Genomic DNA, 19645 nt, shown 5'->3' on the forward strand with positions numbered 1-19645 from the left:
GGCATTCACAAAAAAACCCCAAAACCACACACCAAGGCTTTTTTGCAAGTCAGAAACCCCCGTCGAGGAAGCTCTGACTCCGGACTGCACAGTAAACAGGCAGACTAGCTGCAGCTGTACTCCTCTCTAGAAGAAATCAGCCCAGGTTTTCCACCATTTTGTTTACACCCAGTATCTGATCTGTAAAGGTACTAAAACCAGACTTGAGCCCATCTTAGAAATGTCCTCCAGCTGATTTGGTCATCCTCACAGAGATGAACAGCTTTCAAAATAGACAGATCGGGGCCGAATTATGTCTTAGCTGGAATAGCGAGGCAACTCTCAAATGCTGGAGACATAAAAATGAGGTGGCTAAGCGCTAAAAGGAAAAAAACCCCACTTCTGATTTCTTTTAACATATATAAACAGAAGGAAAAATTAATTAAGTGAGAACCAGTGCTACTGGTGTGCTCACAAAGGGTCAGGTAGATCTTTTGGAAAGGGCTGAAGTGTTACAAACATCACGGCAGCTCAGGTCTCCGACCACAGCGCTGCCCCTGACTGCCGCGTTCGCTGGGTCAGGACAAACACAGTGTGTCAACCACTGGCCTGAATTGACAACGATCCATCCAGATTTATTTATTCCTACTAAAACAAAATCCTGTTAAACAGTACGTAACTCTGTGTCTCTACAAACTCACAGCTATCTGCCAAACAATAAAAATTCCAAACTACAAAAGATGAGTTGTATTCAGTAAATATAAATGGGAAATTTAGGCTTTGTGTAGAATGTTTATCAGACTATTTACAGTGCAACACAGATCATTTGAGTTCAGATCTCGCCAGCTTCTCTCTCTTCTGATCTCTTGGAACGAGATTTGCCATTTGTGCTCTCGTGCCGCCTCTCAGAAGAGCTCTTCTCTTTTCTCTCTCTGTCTCGTGACTTTTCTCTTGAAGATCGATCTCTAGAAGATCTGAAGTACAAAGTAAACCGTCGCTATAAGCTTCACAACTAAAAGAATTTTCAAATATGCACAAAATAACATCATCTTTCCCTAATAGGGCTGTGGCATAACACAAGTTTGTTACAGAAATGTGCCTAGCTACTGCGATGTCGGGAGTGGTGTCCCCCAAGACAGCAACCCTGGTCCCTCTCTGAGCTTTATGCAAGAGAACGCAGCGCTGAGTGCATGGCACAGCCTTTGTTACTCTCTCGTTAGAGTGATCCTTTCAAGCTGCTGCCACAGGGGCTCTCTGAGGTCTTCTCCGGGCCCCTTACTCATTTATTAGGCCATACTAAAGTGCCCGCGGTTTCCTCCTTGTCTATCACTCAGCTCTGATTGTGTCTTCTAGAGTGTTTTTTCATTATGCTCTAAGCTAGTGGCTTTCTGCTCAACTGCTTTAAATATCAACTGTATTCTTTAGACTCAAACGCTTGCTCAGCCCTGGGCTTTTTCTTACTTTGCATCCTGACAAGCGTTGTCCTTGGCAGCATCCTGGGTTCAAAGCCAGGATGATACAGATTTATATTCACAGCCCACAACACGGGCAAATCTTTTCACAGCCTGCCCGAATGACAGCTACAGATTTTCAGCGGTGCTTCGCTGTATCAGCCCACACAGAATTAAGCAGAGGGCTTTCATGTTAGGTCCAATCTGAAAAGGCTTTTTTCCTGTGTGATTCACGCCACCTTATCGACCAGCAGCCTTCAAAAGGTGCTGATCCTGAATGAGCTCTAGCAGCCCATACCCTTTCAGAACGAGGCAGAGGCTTTCAGATCGCACAGAGCCAGCACATTTTACTCTAGGGCTCAGTACACACAGGTTTCTCTTTACAGTCACAAGAAGAGGACCTGGCAGGTACCTTAGCGGTTCCAGCTTTCATTCATGCTGATTGTAAGGCTTGGAAATACTGCACAATTGATATATTAAGACCTTACAGCCCTCCGTATCACATGAGCCAGTTCATTTTCATTAAATTGTGTCATTTAACCAGAAGACAACCTGAGTCTTTCTGACGAGATTAACTCTTTTCCTGTTCCCACAACAATGCCTGCTGCCCCTAGTCCTCCTACCCTGAGATCTCCAGATCCTGTGATCCTGGCTCTCCATTTCTTTATACAAGTGAGACCTCAGACCAGCAGAACCTGAATGCAGGTTTCATTAATTCTCGAGGTGAAAACAGAAGCTACACTCTTTCAGGGAAGAGGGCTTTTCTGTTTGTTCTCTTGGTTTTGTTTTATTTTCTTAAACTGATCCTGGTCTCAGTAATTTTGTGGAAGTATGTCAGCTAGCCAATCCCCCTACAATCTCAATGGGCTGATTTGAATGTGGTCAAGGTTTTCGAAGTAATCCCTTACCTGCTCTTTAGTAATAGTTATTACAGGGTCTTCCTCACTTCCTAATTGTCCAAACTTCTTTTCTTTATTTTTCATGTTCAAGACAGATTTAAAAAAGGACTTTAGTATCTCAGCCATTGGAGAATCAACAGTATTTACATCCCCCCCTCAATTATTAACAGACTTATTTTTTCAGACCATTATTTCCCTCCCCTTCATCAGGAATCTTTAAAACCTGTTCTTACCCCTTAGCTAAAGTGACACAAGACACACAACAGTAGGTTTGTTTCTAGAATTGTACTCGAGTGGTGGTGCCTAATCAGGTGAGACAGTGCTAAAGCACTCCCCTATTAATTAGGAGCATTTAAAAAAAGCCAGTCCTAACTTCAGCAAGCACCTGGTGATAGACTTGCTCCTGGGCTTAGGAGGGCTGTAAGGAAACACAATGATTCCTTTCAATTTTTCAAATACTCCTACATATGCTTGCCTCCTCCTTCCTCCAACACAGTGAACGTTTTGCCGAGTTTCAGAAGAGACTGAAAGCCCTTCTTTGGGCTATAGCGCTTCTCCTCATCGACAGGAGAATGCTATACTCCTCCTCCTGGCTGCCTCTTCCCCCTCCCTCTAGTGCAGACTCCTAAAGAACTGTCTCTCTCTCTCAACCAGCCGCCTTCTTACCCGAACAGAAGGCTTCCCCCAGGTCCCAAATCATACATTTCCTTCCCCGTGCCAGCACTGAAATAAACTGGGAAGCAGAAGGTAACCATAGAAATGTAACGTCAAAACTGCCTCTCAGTTACTTGGCTGTTACAGGCCTGAGGAGGCTCAGTTAGCTCAAGCAGGCCTTTGTGCTGCTTCTCATACAAGAAAACCAGCAATTTCTCAAGGCTCAGCACTGCAAATCAGGGAACTAGTTCTATCTCCTAGACTATCCTCTCAAGCTGGGATCTCACTGTACAGTTACCGCCCTACTGCTCTCATGTGAGGCCATCTACAAATGGCCACTGGGAAATCCTGCTTTGCCCCAGGAGCTGGTACAGGACACTGCAGCTGCTAACTTGAGAAACCGATCATACTCCTGCTCGCTCTAAGGGACTGGGGAGGCTCACTGCGATGCCAAGGACTCCCCTTTCCAGAAGCACTTGTGTCAGGAATACATACTTGTGTTTTGAACTCCTGTCTCTGGACCCCCGTCGGTGACCTCTGCTGTGGCTGCGGGAACGGCTCCGGTGGCGTCTGTGTCGGTCTCGGGACCTGGAGCGAGACTTCCGCCGTTCACGGGAAACCGATCTCGAGCGTCTTCGCCTCCTATCCCGAGACCGTGACCTGAAGAGGATACAGATCGCCTCAGACTCAGGAGACAGGTCTGTACATTGGATGGGTAAATTCAATTTGCTGGGAAGCTTATATAAGAGCTCCCACCGTTAATGTAAGCATGTGCTGATGCCTAGAGCAGAGCTTACCAACCATGCCTCAGTCAAAGTGAGGCCTGTATAAGTAGAAGAGAGGCCAAAGTAAGTGGCATGTGAAATTACCCTAACCCGTATGGCAGTCTGCCAAAAGAGAGTCTCCCTTGTGAAAGTACTGTGCTTTAGAAGCAGATCTGTTTCAATCTGCTCTAAAAACAAAACAAAGGATGTCAATATATATGGAAAATAGTAGAGAGGAAGATCTCCAGGTACGTGACCACAGAGAATACTGTCATACCGTTAAGGCAAGCTCTTCACAGAGATGTGGGGGCTTTAACCTCAAAGCTCTGTATTTTTACATCTGAGCTATATATATATGTCAGACATTAAAACTATGAAAGTATATTAGGTATTTACTGAAAAAGGCACAAGTACATTCTTAGACTCATACTCAGGAGCACACAGCACCCTCTGCCCTGACCGGGCTAGCCAACATCTGCTTTCTAGCCCAATAGGTGACATTAAGTGGCACAGCACCGCTGAGGTGCCCAAGTGGTAGTTCCCTTTTCTTTCAGGGAGCAAAACAAAGAGACTGGGGCACTGAGTGAAGTCCATTTGTGAGACACAGGAAAAAGCTCAGGAACTAGACAGAAACACAAATAGGCATTTCCGAGAACTGTAGAACTGCACACTCACCTTCGACGATCTCTATTTCTTGATCCAGACCTAGAAAGAAGAGGAGAGTTAAGTGAGAGAAGGTATGATATAGTCAGTGGGTTTTCAACAGAACAACCCATTAACCCTGGCAGCTCTTCACAGGAACACAACAATACCCCAAGTAATATGTCAGTTAAAAAAAAGCTTGCCATAAAACCATTAAAACATTTAATTATCTTCAATTTGGGGGGTGGAGAGAATGGGTATTTGTCCAAAACTGAAGAACTTTGTAGAAACACCAGTTTCTACACGCAGAGCTGCTTGTCAGAACAGAAAAGGTCTACAAACTAATTTGTTAATAAAACACCACAACGAACCTTTCCAACTTTAAGTTTGCTGCGCATATTTGACATATACATTTTACCCTCTGCAGTCTAACATCAATTAGATCAACTCTAAATTTTTCAAAAAAAAGTGCCACTCTCCAGTCAGAAAGACACTTGACAGTTTTCTGATTTTGGTTCCTTTGAGGTAGCTGCATATTAAAAAGGTTTTAATGAAGAGAAAATACAGGATTTTCTCACTCATATTTATTTAACAAACATTAGATGGAAACTTGCATCAATTATTTTGTTTCTTGTTTGGGAAAGATGAGCTAGGCAAAAAAAAGGGGACACAGACACAAGGGAAGAACTACTACAGAAGAGTAACTGAGATACACAGAAAATCCTTCATCCCAGACTTAGAAAGCAGCTTGAGAACAATCATCCAAGCCTCACTATTCTTTCTCACATTTCCATGGCTTCAGAGCTCATGTACAGCACTCTAACCTCAACGCTGTAAGCATTAGCTTTTGACAGTCTGTAAATAACAATGTCGCAATTCTTTCAACTTCTGAAGCGCCATTAGTCAGCACCACTTAAAATACCACTCCATGTGAAAGATACGCCCTCCCTTTTTCTCTACAGCCACATTTCAAAGCCAACCTATACCAAAACTTCACACACTGCCTGATTGGTCTCTTTTTGCTTTAATTGAGAGCAGCCAGTCTCCTTGTTTAATGACTTAGAGACTCACTCTTGTAATTGCTCCCATCTCCCCACTGCATACAGACTCACAAGGGATGTTCCAGTTACACAGCCACAGAGCTGTTCTGGCACTGTAACAGGAGATGCGGCTGAAAGTTACACACAGATAGAATTTTAAAAAGCAATAGAGAAGCATCGATTTTAATAATATCATTTAAAACCATACCTGGATAAAACAAGATTAAGAGAATCAATGCGCACTGACATTCCTTCACAATGAAATGGGATTGTTCAATCATGGCAGAAAGAAAAAAAACACCCAAAATTTAGAAAGGAATGCAGATAGAAAGACTGTAAACAAGGTGGAGCTGAACTTGGGAGTCAGGCAAATGAACCATGTGCTGAGGCAATACACAGATGAAGGAAAAGCTGGCAAACCAGGAGAGCAAGGCAATAACCACACACCTCCTTTTTCATGTAACAGAACCTGACAGAGCAGGAGGACCTCCTGTAGATGCCTGGCAGGCAGCTGAATTTTTTTTTGGTTGTTGTAATTACTTGAGGTTCTTAATGTTCTTTTCCTCCTGATCACTTTATTCTGAACCACCAGTGCACACATCCACACAAAGCCATTCCATATCCCCTGAAAAACCTGGCTGCCCTTCCACACCTATGATCTGAGCATAAGTTTGCACAATAAACTCCCGATAATCGCTCCCTAACACTAGATTTCAGAATTCAGCAATCATCCAACAAAACAGCACTTCCCTTACTAGCCTGAATCAGTATACAGCAGGAGACAATAGAAGACTGCTGTCAAGAGAAGTAAGAGGCTGAGCATATTTATTATTCCCCCCGCCCCTTCTTTGTCCCTGCATCACAGAGGCTATGTGTTGAGTTTCATAACCTGTGTTTTGTCCAACTTATTACAAAGGAAATCCATTTGGCAACTCCACCTAGTCTTGTTTGCCAGTGTACTCTGGAAGCAAATACCAAGGTCTGCTCTTCCAAGCATGCCACCTCTCCACAGAATTTCAGTCTTAAGAGATTACTGGGTAGCCCGCAGTCACCAGCAACACCAAACAACATGGGACAGAGGACTCATCTTTATTTGCCACTAGGGGTGACAACCCAGTTCACTTATTCCTATGTGGAAATCAGAGTTTAGTTGACAAATTAATAAAGTCTGCGAGAGCTGGAGTTTCACAAGTGAATCTACAGGTTTCCATACTAGGTCATAGTGCCTATAAGCTACCAAAGACTTCTCAAAGTCAGGCATTACGCTTTCTCTCACTGAGTAACATCATGAAGATGCTGCATATGAAGACACAAGAAGAATTATGAAGGCAATATATTTGCTGTGGTTCCTTCAAGTATCAAGCTGTGCTTAAGAGAGGCAGTCTGAAAGGCAGTAGAAGTCACTGATAAGTTTTTGATGGAAAAATGCTCCTGTAAGCATGGTGTTGCACAGCTCCCAGAGGAGAAGGTGCTGAGAAATCGAGAAATCTGGGCTCTAGTCCCAGTTCTGACAGTAAGGGTCCACTGGGAAAACTATTTTCCTTCTTTGAGTCAAGTTCTCATTTTAGAGAGGCAAATAATTTGACCTCCTCTGTATGGCACTCCTGGCTCTTTTGTAACATGCTTTTCTTTGGTATCTGAACAGAGGACCGTACAGATGCCTCCATACAGAGTGAGAGCAAAGGCTGGTCACAGTCTCTAAGTAGTTGCCACACATGGAACCAGCAGGAACTCTGACTTCAGGCCAACTCAGTGCAGTACTTAAACCCTTAAATATTCAAAAGTGATCTTCAAACCCCTTATCAGATGCATCCATATATGGGCTACCTGTGAACACAAGAGGCTCCTTAACTCTCACGAATTGAGATTAAAAATAAAACAAAAACCAAAACACAAAAACAAAAGCACAGACACGCCACAGGAGGAAGAAAGCCAGCATTTTGGGGAGATCCAGAGAACTCTTCCTGAAGGCAACTCTGTTGAGCAATTTTCACACAGAAATGAACTCCAGGAAGAAGAGGCACCACGGAGACAGACACACTGCGTCCAGGTTAAATGTGGTCCTGCACTGTGGGTCAGAAAGAGCCTGCCACAAAGCAGCTCCATGGAAAGACACTTCTTGTTTCATTTCCATCTTTCTGTCTGTAGCAACAGCATACATCAGTCCCTTTCAATTAACTCCTGCACTCATCAGCCAGTTCCAGGTTCTGCAGCTCCCAAATATAACTGCATTACTGACAATCTTGCATGGATGCCACAAAGTTGTGAGGCTCTACACGAAGTGCAGCAGTTCAGGAGAAAGCTGCAGCATGAACTGGCATTTCACATGACACCAGGCAATCCGCAGGGAGAGAGAAGCCACATAAAACACCCTAACTGGAGAACACATAACTATTTGGGGTTTACATGTTCACAAGACACCAAAATCACCAAGCCACAGAAAACCAAGCTCCTTTGATTCTGGTATTTTTTTACTAGCATTTCCAGAAACGTATAGCCAGAAGCCAGCATCATCTTAGAGCATACTGCAATTAGGTATCTCATATGCCTCAGAAGATGCGGACGGCTGAAACATACTCTTCAGTTGACACCGAGGGTCAAAAAGAGCTCTCCACAGGCAGCAAGGTTGGGTTTTTTGATGCAAGAAATACAAGAGGAGAAACAAGTGAGGTAACTGGGGAGATGCTGTGATAATGAGAACAGCATTCCTCCTCAGCCACTTCCTCTGCCTGACCATTGCAAATAACCACCCTCTCCACACCAGGCTGTTTAACTGAGCTGTTTACACACGAGATGCCTGTTCAGTTCAAGTAAATAAGAAATAGCTTTTCCAGTTCAGCTGGCAAGAGGCAGAAGAGCTTGTCCTGAGAATACCAATGTTGCAGCCACTCCCACCGCTCAAGGACTATACACATATGAGCAGAAGGTGACACATACGGCCACAACCACCAGAAGCAGCCACTCCTCGGGATCCCTTGGATCCCCTAGGAAGTGTTTTCCAAAGCTGTGCCAAAAACACCTCGCTGTTATTGTAGAAGAGTTTCTGAGCAAGACAGGCAGCCCGACATCTGGCTCATGGATACCAGCTCCATTCTACCGTCACCACCTAGCCTAGGAGGAGGGCTGTCCAGGGAATTTCTGCGTGACTGGTGCCTTTTGAGCAGACCTAGCCCTCAATCATCTTAAACCTTCCCACTCACATGTTGGATGAGGGCATTTTATCCAGATTCCCAAAGACAGGGACTAGACTGATATAAGCCTGAAGCCTACAGGGAGCTCACATCTTTCAGATACACAATGGAGGTTAAAACAATACACATACTCTAAGGTGGGGGTTTTGTGCATTTGTTTTCATCTTTAACTGAATGCCAAGGTGCTCACACAGCATCTGGAGCATTTCCAACAGTTGCTCCAGCAGCAGATGCCACTTTTCTGCAGTGCTCAGATACAAGAAATCAGACTATTTCGAAACCAACTTCACAAACCAGTTATCAGCTTCCACTTACCGTCTGCCCATTCGCTCCTCTCGTTCTCTCTCCTCTCTCCGTCTCAAACGATCCTGGTTTCTCTTCTCTTGCTTTTCTGCCACTGTTTTCTAGAAAAAAGTTCACATCGTATTTCAGCCATACAGTAACAGGTCAGAGAGATCTGCAGGGAGACTATCCAGCTAGTAAGACAAAGAACCATTTCACTGCATTTTATGTGTTAGTCAAGATCTCTATCAAGGTTCTCATTTTCCTCACACCTTCACTAACATACATCAGTGCAAGAAATGCCACTCCCTTCTCTGCTTTGAGTGTTTATGCTCTAAGAGACAAGCCCGTAAGCTTCGAGGCAAGGGACTGTCTCACCACAAGCATACAGAAGACAGTGAAACAGTGCTCTGGCCTCGCGCCAACGATCAATCGAGGCACGGACCTCAGTATACTGCCTAGTGAGTAAGGCACAAGAATCACAACTGTTACTTGAGCAGTCTAAAGGTCTCTGAGAGCAAGGCCAGCACCACAATTCCGTTACAAACCATTCCAGAAAACTTGTAATTGCTTCAGCTACTGAAGATCATCTTCCCTGACAGCACTATCAAACTTCAGTTCAAGCATTTCATTAAGAGATCTCAAAGAGCTCTTCAATAGTCAAAAAACCCACAGTGACAAATTTCAGCCAAATCAATTAAAAGGAGCAATGGTACAGTTGCGTGTATTTAAGGAAGAAACGACAGCAATAGTCTGGTTTGACTGATTCTGAGGGTACTTATTTAGTTACCCAGAAATTACAGAACATGTGAGGCTATGCAAACCTCCATTTGAAGTTTCAGGGATTCTGCAATCAGAAATTTCTGGGCTTCTAACAAGGACTCTGCAAAGAATCCTGTACGAATTTAATAAAAATGTTGAATGTCTTCAGAACTACAAGGAGAAGGTTTAAAACAGACAGGATTACCCTCAGCTGATCCAGTTTCTCACGAATCTGAATGAAACCCAAGTGTAATTTGCCTCCAAAGTGGTCAGCAAGACGCCGGTCGTTGTCATGGAGACCCAGATATGCTGAACAGACTTCACACACACGCAGCTTCTGCTGCTGGAAACTGGAGGCAGGCATAGAATTTCGGTATTCTTCCTAAAGGGAGGCAAAAAAACAGGCAAATGTCAGGGAACCCTTACATAGTCACAACCCTCCAGGGAAACCCCTGCAAAGAATTGCCCTGCCACGTCCAAGAATCAAAAACACACCCTCAGTATAAAGAAGGTGTCGTAAAAAACGCTCTGCAAGCACAGCTAACCTGACAGTCTATCCCTGCAAGTGACTAGTGACTAAATTCTTCAGAGGACGAATCTGCCCTGCCCCAGTCAGCTCTCTTCACTAGATATAAGTTTCTAAAAAGCTTTTCTTCATCTATGACACCACACTGCCAACTGCTTGCTGGCACGTGGCTGAAACTGAAAAAGGAGGTGCTGGCAACATAGGAAAATAGGAAAAGAGGTAGGAACTGCCCAGCTGTTTGTCATGTACTAAGCCTAGCTCAGTCCGCAATTATAATCCACAGGAGAACCAAGGCCATACCTCTGCCTCTTTCTTTTTTGCTCGGACTTTCTCCACCTCCATCAGGATCTTTTGAGACTCATCAACATTTCCTTCAGCTCCCAGCTGTTCAGCTTTAGCTAGGAGTTTTCCAATGTCTTCATTCAGCTCATGTACTTTCTCTGCCTAAAGAGAATAGTGTGTTTTTAGTAAGACAAAAAACTTGCTAAAGCTTGCAGGATGACTTTTCCTTTTTCTCTAAAAAATATTGTTTAATAAAAGCAGTTGTTGGAAGATGACCATAAATTTCCGAAAGTCAAAGGAGTCCCAACAAAAAGGGATTGGTGGGCCAAGTACAGGCAATGCAGTCACAGACACATAGCTAAGAGAGAAACTAGACATGGAGAGGACATCATCTGTTCTGCCGCAAACAGTGGCACATTTCTGGCTTGCAGGACAGGATAGAGTGCGCAAAACCAGCTTCAGAAATGCTTTGTATTGTCCTGATGAAGCAAGTTCCCAAAGAGGAAACTCCATGAGCATTTACTAAGTGAAAAGAAAACAATCATAGGATGGATTTACTATTCTAAGCTATTACAATAACCCTGAATAGCGGGGGGGGGGGGGGGGGGGGGGAACCAATATGCTTTATTGCCATGCTAAAGCAACCCATTTTAGAGTTCATGTTTTACTGGTTCAGAGGGCCATAGAAGCGTTCAGTTTGTCACTAGGCCAGAGCAACATTTGAGGAGGATGGCTGGAATCCACAAGCCTTTGCGGAGCCTAACTTCCCAGGATCAATGGTGTCAGAGACAAAAGAGCAGCAGTGCTATCACACAGACTTGCAGAACAAACATTTAATGAGAGGACAATACCTTTGCAGACACTTCAGCACTGATCTCTTCCTGTGTCTCAGCCAGGCGTTTCTTGGCCAGTTCTGTTCTCCTATCACACTCTGCGATGAAGGATTCCAGGTGATCCATCGCCTGCATGTTCAGACAAAGAACTGTGAATAAAGATGCTCTCCATGCCAGATGTGGCTTTGACAACTAACAGTTAGCTGGTGCAATCCCTGTCTAATGCACAACCTCAAAAAAAAAAAAAAAAGACACTTTGCAGAAAAAGTAAAATTTGATCCTTGCCCTTAAGTCTGTCATCTGCCTGGAACCTGACACAGTTCCTTTACTCTGACACATAACAGAATGCTCACATGAAGACTGCTGTGCACTGGAACTTCCAACACATGAGCAACAGGTGCAATGACAAAAGCACTGGAATAACATGAAAAGGGAAGACAGAATTGTTCTTCCATTTGATCTATTCCATCACAGAAAGCTCAAGCTGGCAAAAATGAAACCACAGAGCAGAAGGCTTTTAATGTCAAATCTCCTTCTGGGACAGGCCACCAGGTTACAATGACCTGGAACAGAGCAGCAAGTGTGGGATGCAAGGAATGCCAGAGGAGCCTCCCAGCTAGCTGGAATAATGGGGTTGCAAGGACCATAATTACTTTTACAATTTTAAGTCAGCAATCAAGATGGCATTGGGGAAGGGGCTGCACATTCTTGTCGGATAACACATCAAATAACATCGCTGGCTGAAATGCCCACTGAGTTCTATTGTTCAGCCAAGTAATGTCAATAGGCAGTTTCCACAAAAGTAACAAAAATTTCTCCGTACTCACATCCAGCTCAAAAAACAGGTCTCTCTCTTTACTTGCAATCTCATAATCTGCTCGCAGTGCCAAGTCATGGATCTTTGTACATTCTCCCAGGTCCATTCGCTGTTGAAAAGAAAAAGGAAAGTCAATATAAGAACCCTCCATTATGGCAACAAGCAGCAGATACTTAACTCTTGCCAACTGTATCATATCAAAATACAGCCTCTTTAGGAAGAAAAGCTTCATCTTAACCTGTCAGTAACAGAACTAACCAGAAGAACCACACGCTTAGTAGAACTCCTTTTCTAGGTGTTCCTGGAACAAGATTAAAACACCCCAAATGTTTTAAGTCCAGTCCTACTCCTGCTCTAGGTCACAGCACAGCCTTAGAATCACTGGGAGGGAGCCGGGAAGGCGCAGCACACTGCATCAGCAACTGCTTCAACAGGCACTAACTCCAAATGTCTCCTATTACAGAGCTACAGCACAGCAAAACATAGAGCTCTGTGCCCTGTTTAAAGCTCACCTGGAAAAGCACATCTGTGCCAAGATGAGTCCTAGTAACTTACTGAAAGATACCAAATTACACAACACAGACAGAATGCTTCCTTTCAAGAACAAGTGGACTTAAGGGAATAAGGCGTATGGCCAGTAGAAAAGCACAAACCCACGCTCAGCAAAAACAGACTCATAATTCCACAGCTAGCCCCTTCCCACATTCAGCTGCAGCCTGGAATTTAAAACCTGCCCAGCAAAGCTAATTCCTACACATAAGCCCATCTAATGAGAGACTTCTTGAGAGCATCTCCCTTCCCAGAAAGCTCTGACTTGCATGTTGCCCTTCACTCCCATTGCAGTTGATACTATTTAAAGTTGTTATTTTTCCCTGACCTAGCAGTAAACAGCCACATGAACCAAAGTTAATTATGCTCTCAAAACACGGAAATTGCATTTCGACATTATCAATATGCAACACAGAACACTTCTCTTATTCTTAAAATAGAACAAGAATATGACATTTTGAAAGCCAATAAAAGGCCTAAGTGTGAGCCGCAGTACCAACGGCAGGGTACATGTCATCGCATGAAGGAACACCCCAGCCAGCCATCCTCTTCTCTCCCAGTCACCACCAGTCCCAAAAAGCCCAAACCTGAACACAGCACAACAGGTGTCAACTCACTGAACTGCAGAGAAACTTAAATACAGCTAAACTGGCATCAACACAGAATCCCTGCAGAACATCACAAACTAGAGCTGGGGGTGCCAAGGACACCTATGTGAAGCAATGCACTCAGACAGCAGCAATGAAGTGTTTAGAATGAAGCAAAGCAACTAAAGCAAGCTCCACCAGGTAATGCTCAGGTATTCAGTGGTTACCTGTGTTATTAGCTTTTCTTTTTTTAAAAAAGAAAACAATTCCAGATGACTTGCCACTATTTAGTCTTCCTCATTTTGCTCAGATTTACCAGAAACAGGAGGCCACAGGCAGCAGGCTACAGAAACAGACACTGCATCCAGGAATAGTCCTGCTGAGCTCTCTAATGGTGGAAATTTAATGCCTACAAAAAAAAGCGTTCAGTACCTTCAGAGCTTAATCATGTTCATCTTCAGGCAAGCCTCTTCAAACAATCCTAGCGAGCCACTGTTATTTCACCAGAAAAATAACTTTCCACAACATCAGAGCACGATGTGACTTAAACCTTTTATTCTTATGGTCATTCTACTGAGATCCCTTTCCAATATAGGGAGAAAATAGTGATACTCCATGTGATTCTCAAAGAGCATAAGTATTCTTATCTGAACTCTTCTTGCAAGCTGATCCACTAGCCCCACTTCAGAGAAGAGGCTCCAACCCAAAATTTCAGAAGAGCCGACAGCCTGCTCCATATTACCCTCCCTGTTTGTTAAAAGGCAACGGATCTCTCAACCTCTTCCTCCAGGGGAGAATGTTCAGGTCTCACCAGCATACAAACCTCAAGTCTTCCTCCACGTGCTTCGAGATGATGTAGGTGCACGGACATTTTCACAGGTATTGCTCACTTCGGGTAAGACCACTAGCCCTTTTGTCTCAAAGAATCCTCTCATCTCAGGCAGGCCTGTCATCAAATACTCACCCTTTCCAGCAGTGACCATGACTTGCTCCAGTCAACGCCCGTGGCTGGTTTATAACACAGGTGTTTGAGACAGGTAACCAGTAGAGCCTGAGTAAAGACTTAACCCCCCATACACACAAAGATTTAATACATTTAGATGCCACTGATAATTAGTCCTGCTCACATTTGCTGAGCAATCCACATTCTGAGGTATCTCTTATGATCTCCGCTAAACTGCTAACTCACCAGAAAGTCTATTTCCAAGAGGAAGGCTCTTTTATAGTAATTAGAGCTGCAGAGTTCCGCCCAAGTAAAAAAGGAAAGCACAGACCCCCACGAAACAATCCTGCAACCTACAGATTTCGGCTCACTCCTAACTCCCAGTGGGGGACACAATTAATTTCCTGAATGTAATTTCCAAGCTATGTTCTACCTGGGCAGCTTTCAGACTCATCTGTCCACTTCTTAGCGGAGCTGAAATTCAGGAGGATTACCAGCTGATGCCATGTACGAATGTGCTGCAGTATTTCCACTGACAGAAATATGTTTACCGCTAGCTGCAAAGCTAACGCAGTGCAGGCTGCTAACAATCTAGCGACAAGTCCCTAATAACAGCACGTGTGCGTATTAAACTAACTTACATGCTCCCAGAATTTTCCTCCTTTCCCATGGAGGGGAAAAAGAGAACCATTGCAGCTTATTTAGTGATAAGTTTAGACAAGTTTCCAGAGCCAAAGGCTCTTATGACCAGGAACAATGGCCCACCTAAACAAAGCAAACATGAGCAGGCCTTCCGCAGCACTCGGGAATATTCCAGAGCTTTACTTACAGTCTGGATTCCTCCTCTTACACTGCATTTGAAGGTCAGCGAATGGGACTCCATCACATTTCACTAAGCCCAGCTACCCAAGGGATCCAGCTTCCTGCTCGTCTCCAAGCAGCCTCCCACTAAGGAATATCTGCACACATGAGGGATGCCGCAGTAACAATGCCTTCAGGGGGAGCATGCAACACAACCAGCACCAGAAGGCTTGGAGCCATCTGTTGGAAGTTTCCAAAAAGACCCAAGGTCCTGATTTCTGCAATAATACACATCCATAGATGGATGCTACCCCATTCAGCTAAGGCTGGTTCACCCACACAGCTCTTCCCTTAATGGAGCACTCTAAGATGGCAGTGAACCTGACCAAGATCACGAGGAAAGCCTGCACATTCCAGTTAAGTTTCATTCTGTGCTGGTAGCGCTGACAGCCAAAATGCTGTTCCCGTTCCGGACATCATGTGCTCTTTCAACACAGATCTGTGGCACCAATACTTTTTCTTGCCCCTAAGAACCTGCTAACAGCAGTGAGAGCTCCACAGCCACTTAAAGGCCACCACAAGATCATTTGAGTGATCTACAAGATCACTTGCACAGAAGCTGCCTTCCTTCCTACTCCTGTGCAGATTTGTGAGCGCAAATTCCACAGCAAGAGGGAAGAGACAACTCACAAGGAACAACAGACAAGTAACAACAGAAGCAAGAGAAACAGACTTCTCAATGTGCTTCTCTGCCCCAGGAGACTCGCAATGCATCCAAACACCTCAGACTTCCTCAACTTCCTCCGTGCTTTGGCACTAGCTCCAACAGTCACACACATCATTTAATTCAACCCCTTCGACTCACCGTTCACCTTCTTCCTGGAAATGTGCCAGAAGAGGCAGAAGGCAGCCTGCATCTTCAAAACACCATTTGGGCCCCAAAAAACTGTTGCAGAATCTCATGTCAAAAAACATACCCTAACCACAGTGACCTGCACAAAGGATGGAGGTGGGCAGAAGATGATTTAAGCAGCTTTAAAATTCTGAAATGGAAGTGAGGTGATAGGGAGGCTGATGGAGCGATTGCTGGAAAATAATCTGAGCTTCAAATTAATAAAAAATAAATATAGAGATATATAGAGATTGGTATTCAACTTCCAATCTTATTCTGCAATAGTAGCCACTGAGAAGCTAAAGTCTGAGTGCTCAGAGCTGAGGCAGCTTTCGCTGAAGTTCTTTCTAGTAGTGCTGCCACGGAGTCTTGCTATCGCAGCGACACAGAGGAAGGAGTGCCAGCCCTCCCCTTTGCTGGTAACCCACTGGTTCAAACCCAGCTCCTGAAATAACAGCAGGAAGGGCTATAAATAACGACGGTATCTTTACACAATCTGGTTAAGTGAATGGACAATGTGAATCGCCACAGTGTTTACAGTCAAACAGTGAGGGTAAAGATGGGATTTCAAACATCCATATTCATCTCCATCCTGCAATTCTGTAATACAGCAACAATTACAAAAGACGTGCACCATTTTCTTTTGAAAGTCGGACTGCATCTTTCATCTGGGCACCCAAATGGAATACCTGCTTTGCAAGATCTCGCTGTTAAAAGCCCATGTCACCTTTTGCTCTCAGAGAGAGCATGTGAGCCAAAAATTTTTAAATTTGAAATTTGGCCAGCTCTGTCCCCAGAGGGCAGCAGCAAAGGAGCCAACTCAGCTGTTTCAAACCAGTCAGGCAGAGTGACACACTGCTCAGGCCAACCAACTCTAAAGACAAAGTCAGCCTGAGCTGCAACCTGCCGTTAGGACGCCAACCAGTAATGATGAAAAAGCTGCCATTCCATCAGGAACACACCACATGGCTGGAGAGAGGATACTGAAAAACTCCAAGGATTAAGGATTACTGCAGCTGGTGAGAATAAACTTGCTAACCTGAAGATGCAACAGTGAACTAGAGAGTCCAGGACAGCAGGCTAGCTACGGTCTTGCAACTCCACAGGGCAAGTTTCAGGCCCTAGCCATTTCAAACTGCTGAAAGAGAAATAATCTTACAACTTCACGTGGGATTGTGAGAGGAAAAAACATTTCAAGAGAATTCTGAGAGCTCCTGATCTCAGCAGTTCCATACACAGGTCACCAAAAGGGAAATTAAAATTGTGATTGTTCCTTGGGCACAGAAAGTCTGATATCTCCTAGAAGTTACCTACGATGCATAGATGAGCCCTGAGGAGCTGTACCAATGTCTGCCTCACCAGAATTCCTTATTACAGAGAATATACTTACTGTTCCGGCCAGGATATCATGAGGACAGCAATCCAGAAGGTGGCTCTTGCAAACACGATCGTCTGTAAACTTCACCCTTTGTCTGGTTTCATCTCCTGAAATTCATTTGTGGTTTTAAATAAGGAGACATTAGAATACCGATAGGAGAACAAAGACGTCGGTATGATCATTTCGCCTCAATATGCAGATTAAAATACTTGATGTTCCTGCTCCCCAAAATTACTCAAAAAAAGCTCAGAGGGTAACAGGATATTCTGGAACACTTATAATTGGCAACAAACACTGTTTTAGCATTTATTCATCCAGTACACCATGTTAAACACAGTGTTGGCGAGCCAAGTAACGTCCAAGGCCTGTCATCCATATAAAGAGACAGCACAGCCAGAAGAGAAAAAAGGAGACAGACAGTCTGGCTCGCAGCCAAAACCTTTTATTTTTTCCCCCCCTTTTTTACTGTGAGGAACGGGCAGGAGGTACCAAAACCCACACTATCAGAGGGCCATGAATCACAAAACAGGGCTGTGCTGGACAGTTTTTACAGGCAATTGCTATTTGCTCGTCTGATAATTAAGACATCAGTCCATTTCGTTTGAAAACCAAATATGCAGTGTGCTTTCCAAGGCCGTGCAAAGACGAATCTTGTAGGTCTTGGCCTGGAACACCAAGCGTGCTTCCCACCCACGTCCCACCCTCAGAAGACATTTTACACTCAGGAGCCACTTAAACAAGACAATATCAGAAAAGCAAAAAAATAAAAAATAAAAAAGAAACAAAGTTAGTCAATACACACTGCGAGCTCCAACATATACTATACCCATCTGCATTCTTCAAGACCTCAGCTGCAGAATTTTATGCCCACTGTTGAAAAGTTTTAAAGGAAAAGTTTTCTTGCCCACACCTGCAGTAAGGAAGTCAGGGGAATGATACATAAAAGTAAAGGCAAAGTGGTAATGGTATGTGACAATTTTAAAGCTCATCTGTGTATATGACACAGGTATGTGTAATACTAAAGTATGAATATAGTTTAGGATTCGCAAGCATCCAGGAATAATGTTGTGTCTACTGAAAATGTTTTTTTTATTTATTTTTTTTTCTTTCTAAGCTACACTTTTAAAGTTACTTGTGAAAAAAAAAGCAAACACTTTTTTTTTTTTTGTTATAACAGCTTTAAAAATTGGTTGTGACTCACGGCTCGATGAACATGAGGCTTTTCTGCAACTCCCTTGCAGATTGATGTAGGCAGGCAAAGATACACTGAACCTTTATAAATAAAATAGAGGGGCCACAATTGTTCAGTTTGTATGAAATAAAAATATGGGAAGCAATTCAATAGCAACTCAATACACAAAGAAAGAAAAGCACTTATTCACTTACGAAACAAAGTGCAAAGTACCTGAACAGCCCTGCTAATGTGCCAAAGGGAATTTAAGTACTCAGCAAGTCGCAGAAGGGAGATACAAACCACAGCGGGAACACATTTTGCACAGGCTGTCACATTTCTTTTCTTGGACAACAACTACAACGGCCGGCTCCTGCAGGCACACCTACCTACATGCCTCTGTATGCACGGCGTGGCCTGGGCACGGAGCGTTCCCTAAAACCTCTCTGCGGCAGCCGGGGCCCGGAGCGCCGGGCTCCTCCCGGGGCTGGGCCACGCCGGGCGCTCTCTAGGGCCAGGGGCGAGGCGGGCTCCTCCGCCGGGCAGGCCTACCCCTACCGTGCTCCCTGTGCCGAGCTCGCTAGGCCGCCCCGAGGCGCGGCGAGGCCCGAGCCCGCTCCGCCGGCCCGCCCAGGCGGCCGCCCCGCACCGCCCGTCGCGCCGCTCGCTCGGCGGAGCCGGGGCCAGGCCGCAGCAGGGCGGGCTGGGGCTCCGGCTCGGGCCCGCCGGCGCGGGCGGATGCCGATCGCGCCGCAGGTCCGGAGCGGAGGCAGCGGCCGGGCCGGGCCGGGCCGGGTCGGGTCGGGTCCCGCGCGGCTGAGGCGGCCGCCAGGCCGCGGCGTTTCCTGCAGGCCCCGCCCGCCCCTACTCACCGTCCCGGGCCGTGCCCATGAGCTGGTCCAGCAGGGCCCGCATCTGGGCCTGGGCCGACATGGCGGGCGCGGGGCCGGGCCGCGGGGCGCGGCGAGCGGGCGGCTCCGGCCTGGGCCTGGGCCTGGGCCTGGGCGGCGGCGGCGGCCTCGGCGGCGGCTCCGGCCTCAGCGGCGGCGGCGGCGCGCGGCGGGCGCTGGGCGGAAGCGGCCCCTCCCGCCACCGCGCGGCATGCCGGGACGGGTAGTCCGCCGGCGGGGCGGGGCGCGGCTCCCGTCAGACCGGCCCGGGGCTGGCAGCGGCGGGGCGGGGCGGGGCGGAGCGGGGCGGGG

At 45.5% G+C, this 19645-nt stretch overlaps 1 protein-coding gene across 5 annotated transcripts; it reads right to left on the bottom strand.

The window, feature by feature from the left end:
* Positions 1 to 70: 70 nt before the first annotated feature.
* LUC7L (LUC7 like) lies at positions 71 to 19376 on the bottom strand. 5 transcript variants are annotated; one of them, XM_059826295.1, is made up of 12 exons: positions 19316 to 19376; positions 17285 to 17379; positions 12133 to 12231; positions 11324 to 11434; positions 10491 to 10634; positions 9870 to 10046; positions 8936 to 9024; positions 4423 to 4452; positions 3479 to 3643; positions 2953 to 2990; positions 1998 to 2013; positions 71 to 953 (listed from the first exon to the last, which is right to left on the bottom strand). In XM_059826295.1, the coding sequence occupies exons 1-12, from the start codon at positions 19374 to 19376 to the stop codon at positions 812 to 814; spliced, it is 1167 nt and encodes a 388-aa protein (XP_059682278.1). In that variant the 3' UTR covers positions 71 to 811. The 5 variants fall into 5 exon arrangements, with proteins under 5 accessions (XP_059682278.1, XP_059682279.1, XP_059682277.1 ...); XM_059826296.1 differs by lacking the exons at positions 1998 to 2013; positions 2953 to 2990; positions 19316 to 19376 and adding exons at positions 18099 to 18182; positions 18474 to 18503; XM_059826297.1 differs by lacking the exons at positions 1998 to 2013; positions 2953 to 2990 and adding an exon at positions 2339 to 2400 and having other exon boundaries at positions 919 to 953.
* Between the last annotated feature and the right edge of the window lie 269 nt (positions 19377 to 19645).

This window comes from Gavia stellata, chromosome 18 (assembly GCF_030936135.1).
Source record: "Gavia stellata isolate bGavSte3 chromosome 18, bGavSte3.hap2, whole genome shotgun sequence".
NCBI classification, from domain to species: domain Eukaryota; kingdom Metazoa; phylum Chordata; class Aves; order Gaviiformes; family Gaviidae; genus Gavia; species Gavia stellata.

Excerpts from the sequence above, each read along its gene's own strand:
- LUC7L (XM_059826295.1), bottom strand. The coding sequence starts at position 19,376 with ATGTCGGCCCAGGCCCAGATGCGGGCCCTGCTGGACCAGCTCATGGGC. Across the intron at positions 9,025-9,869 it reads AGAAACTGGATCAGCTGAGG|AAAACAGTGGCAGAAAAGCA; the intron begins GTAATCCTGTCT and ends ACTTTTTTCTAG. Across the intron at positions 3,644-4,422 it reads AGAAATAGAGATCGTCGAAG|GTCACGGTCTCGGGATAGGA; the intron begins GTGAGTGTGCAG and ends TATCCTCTTCAG.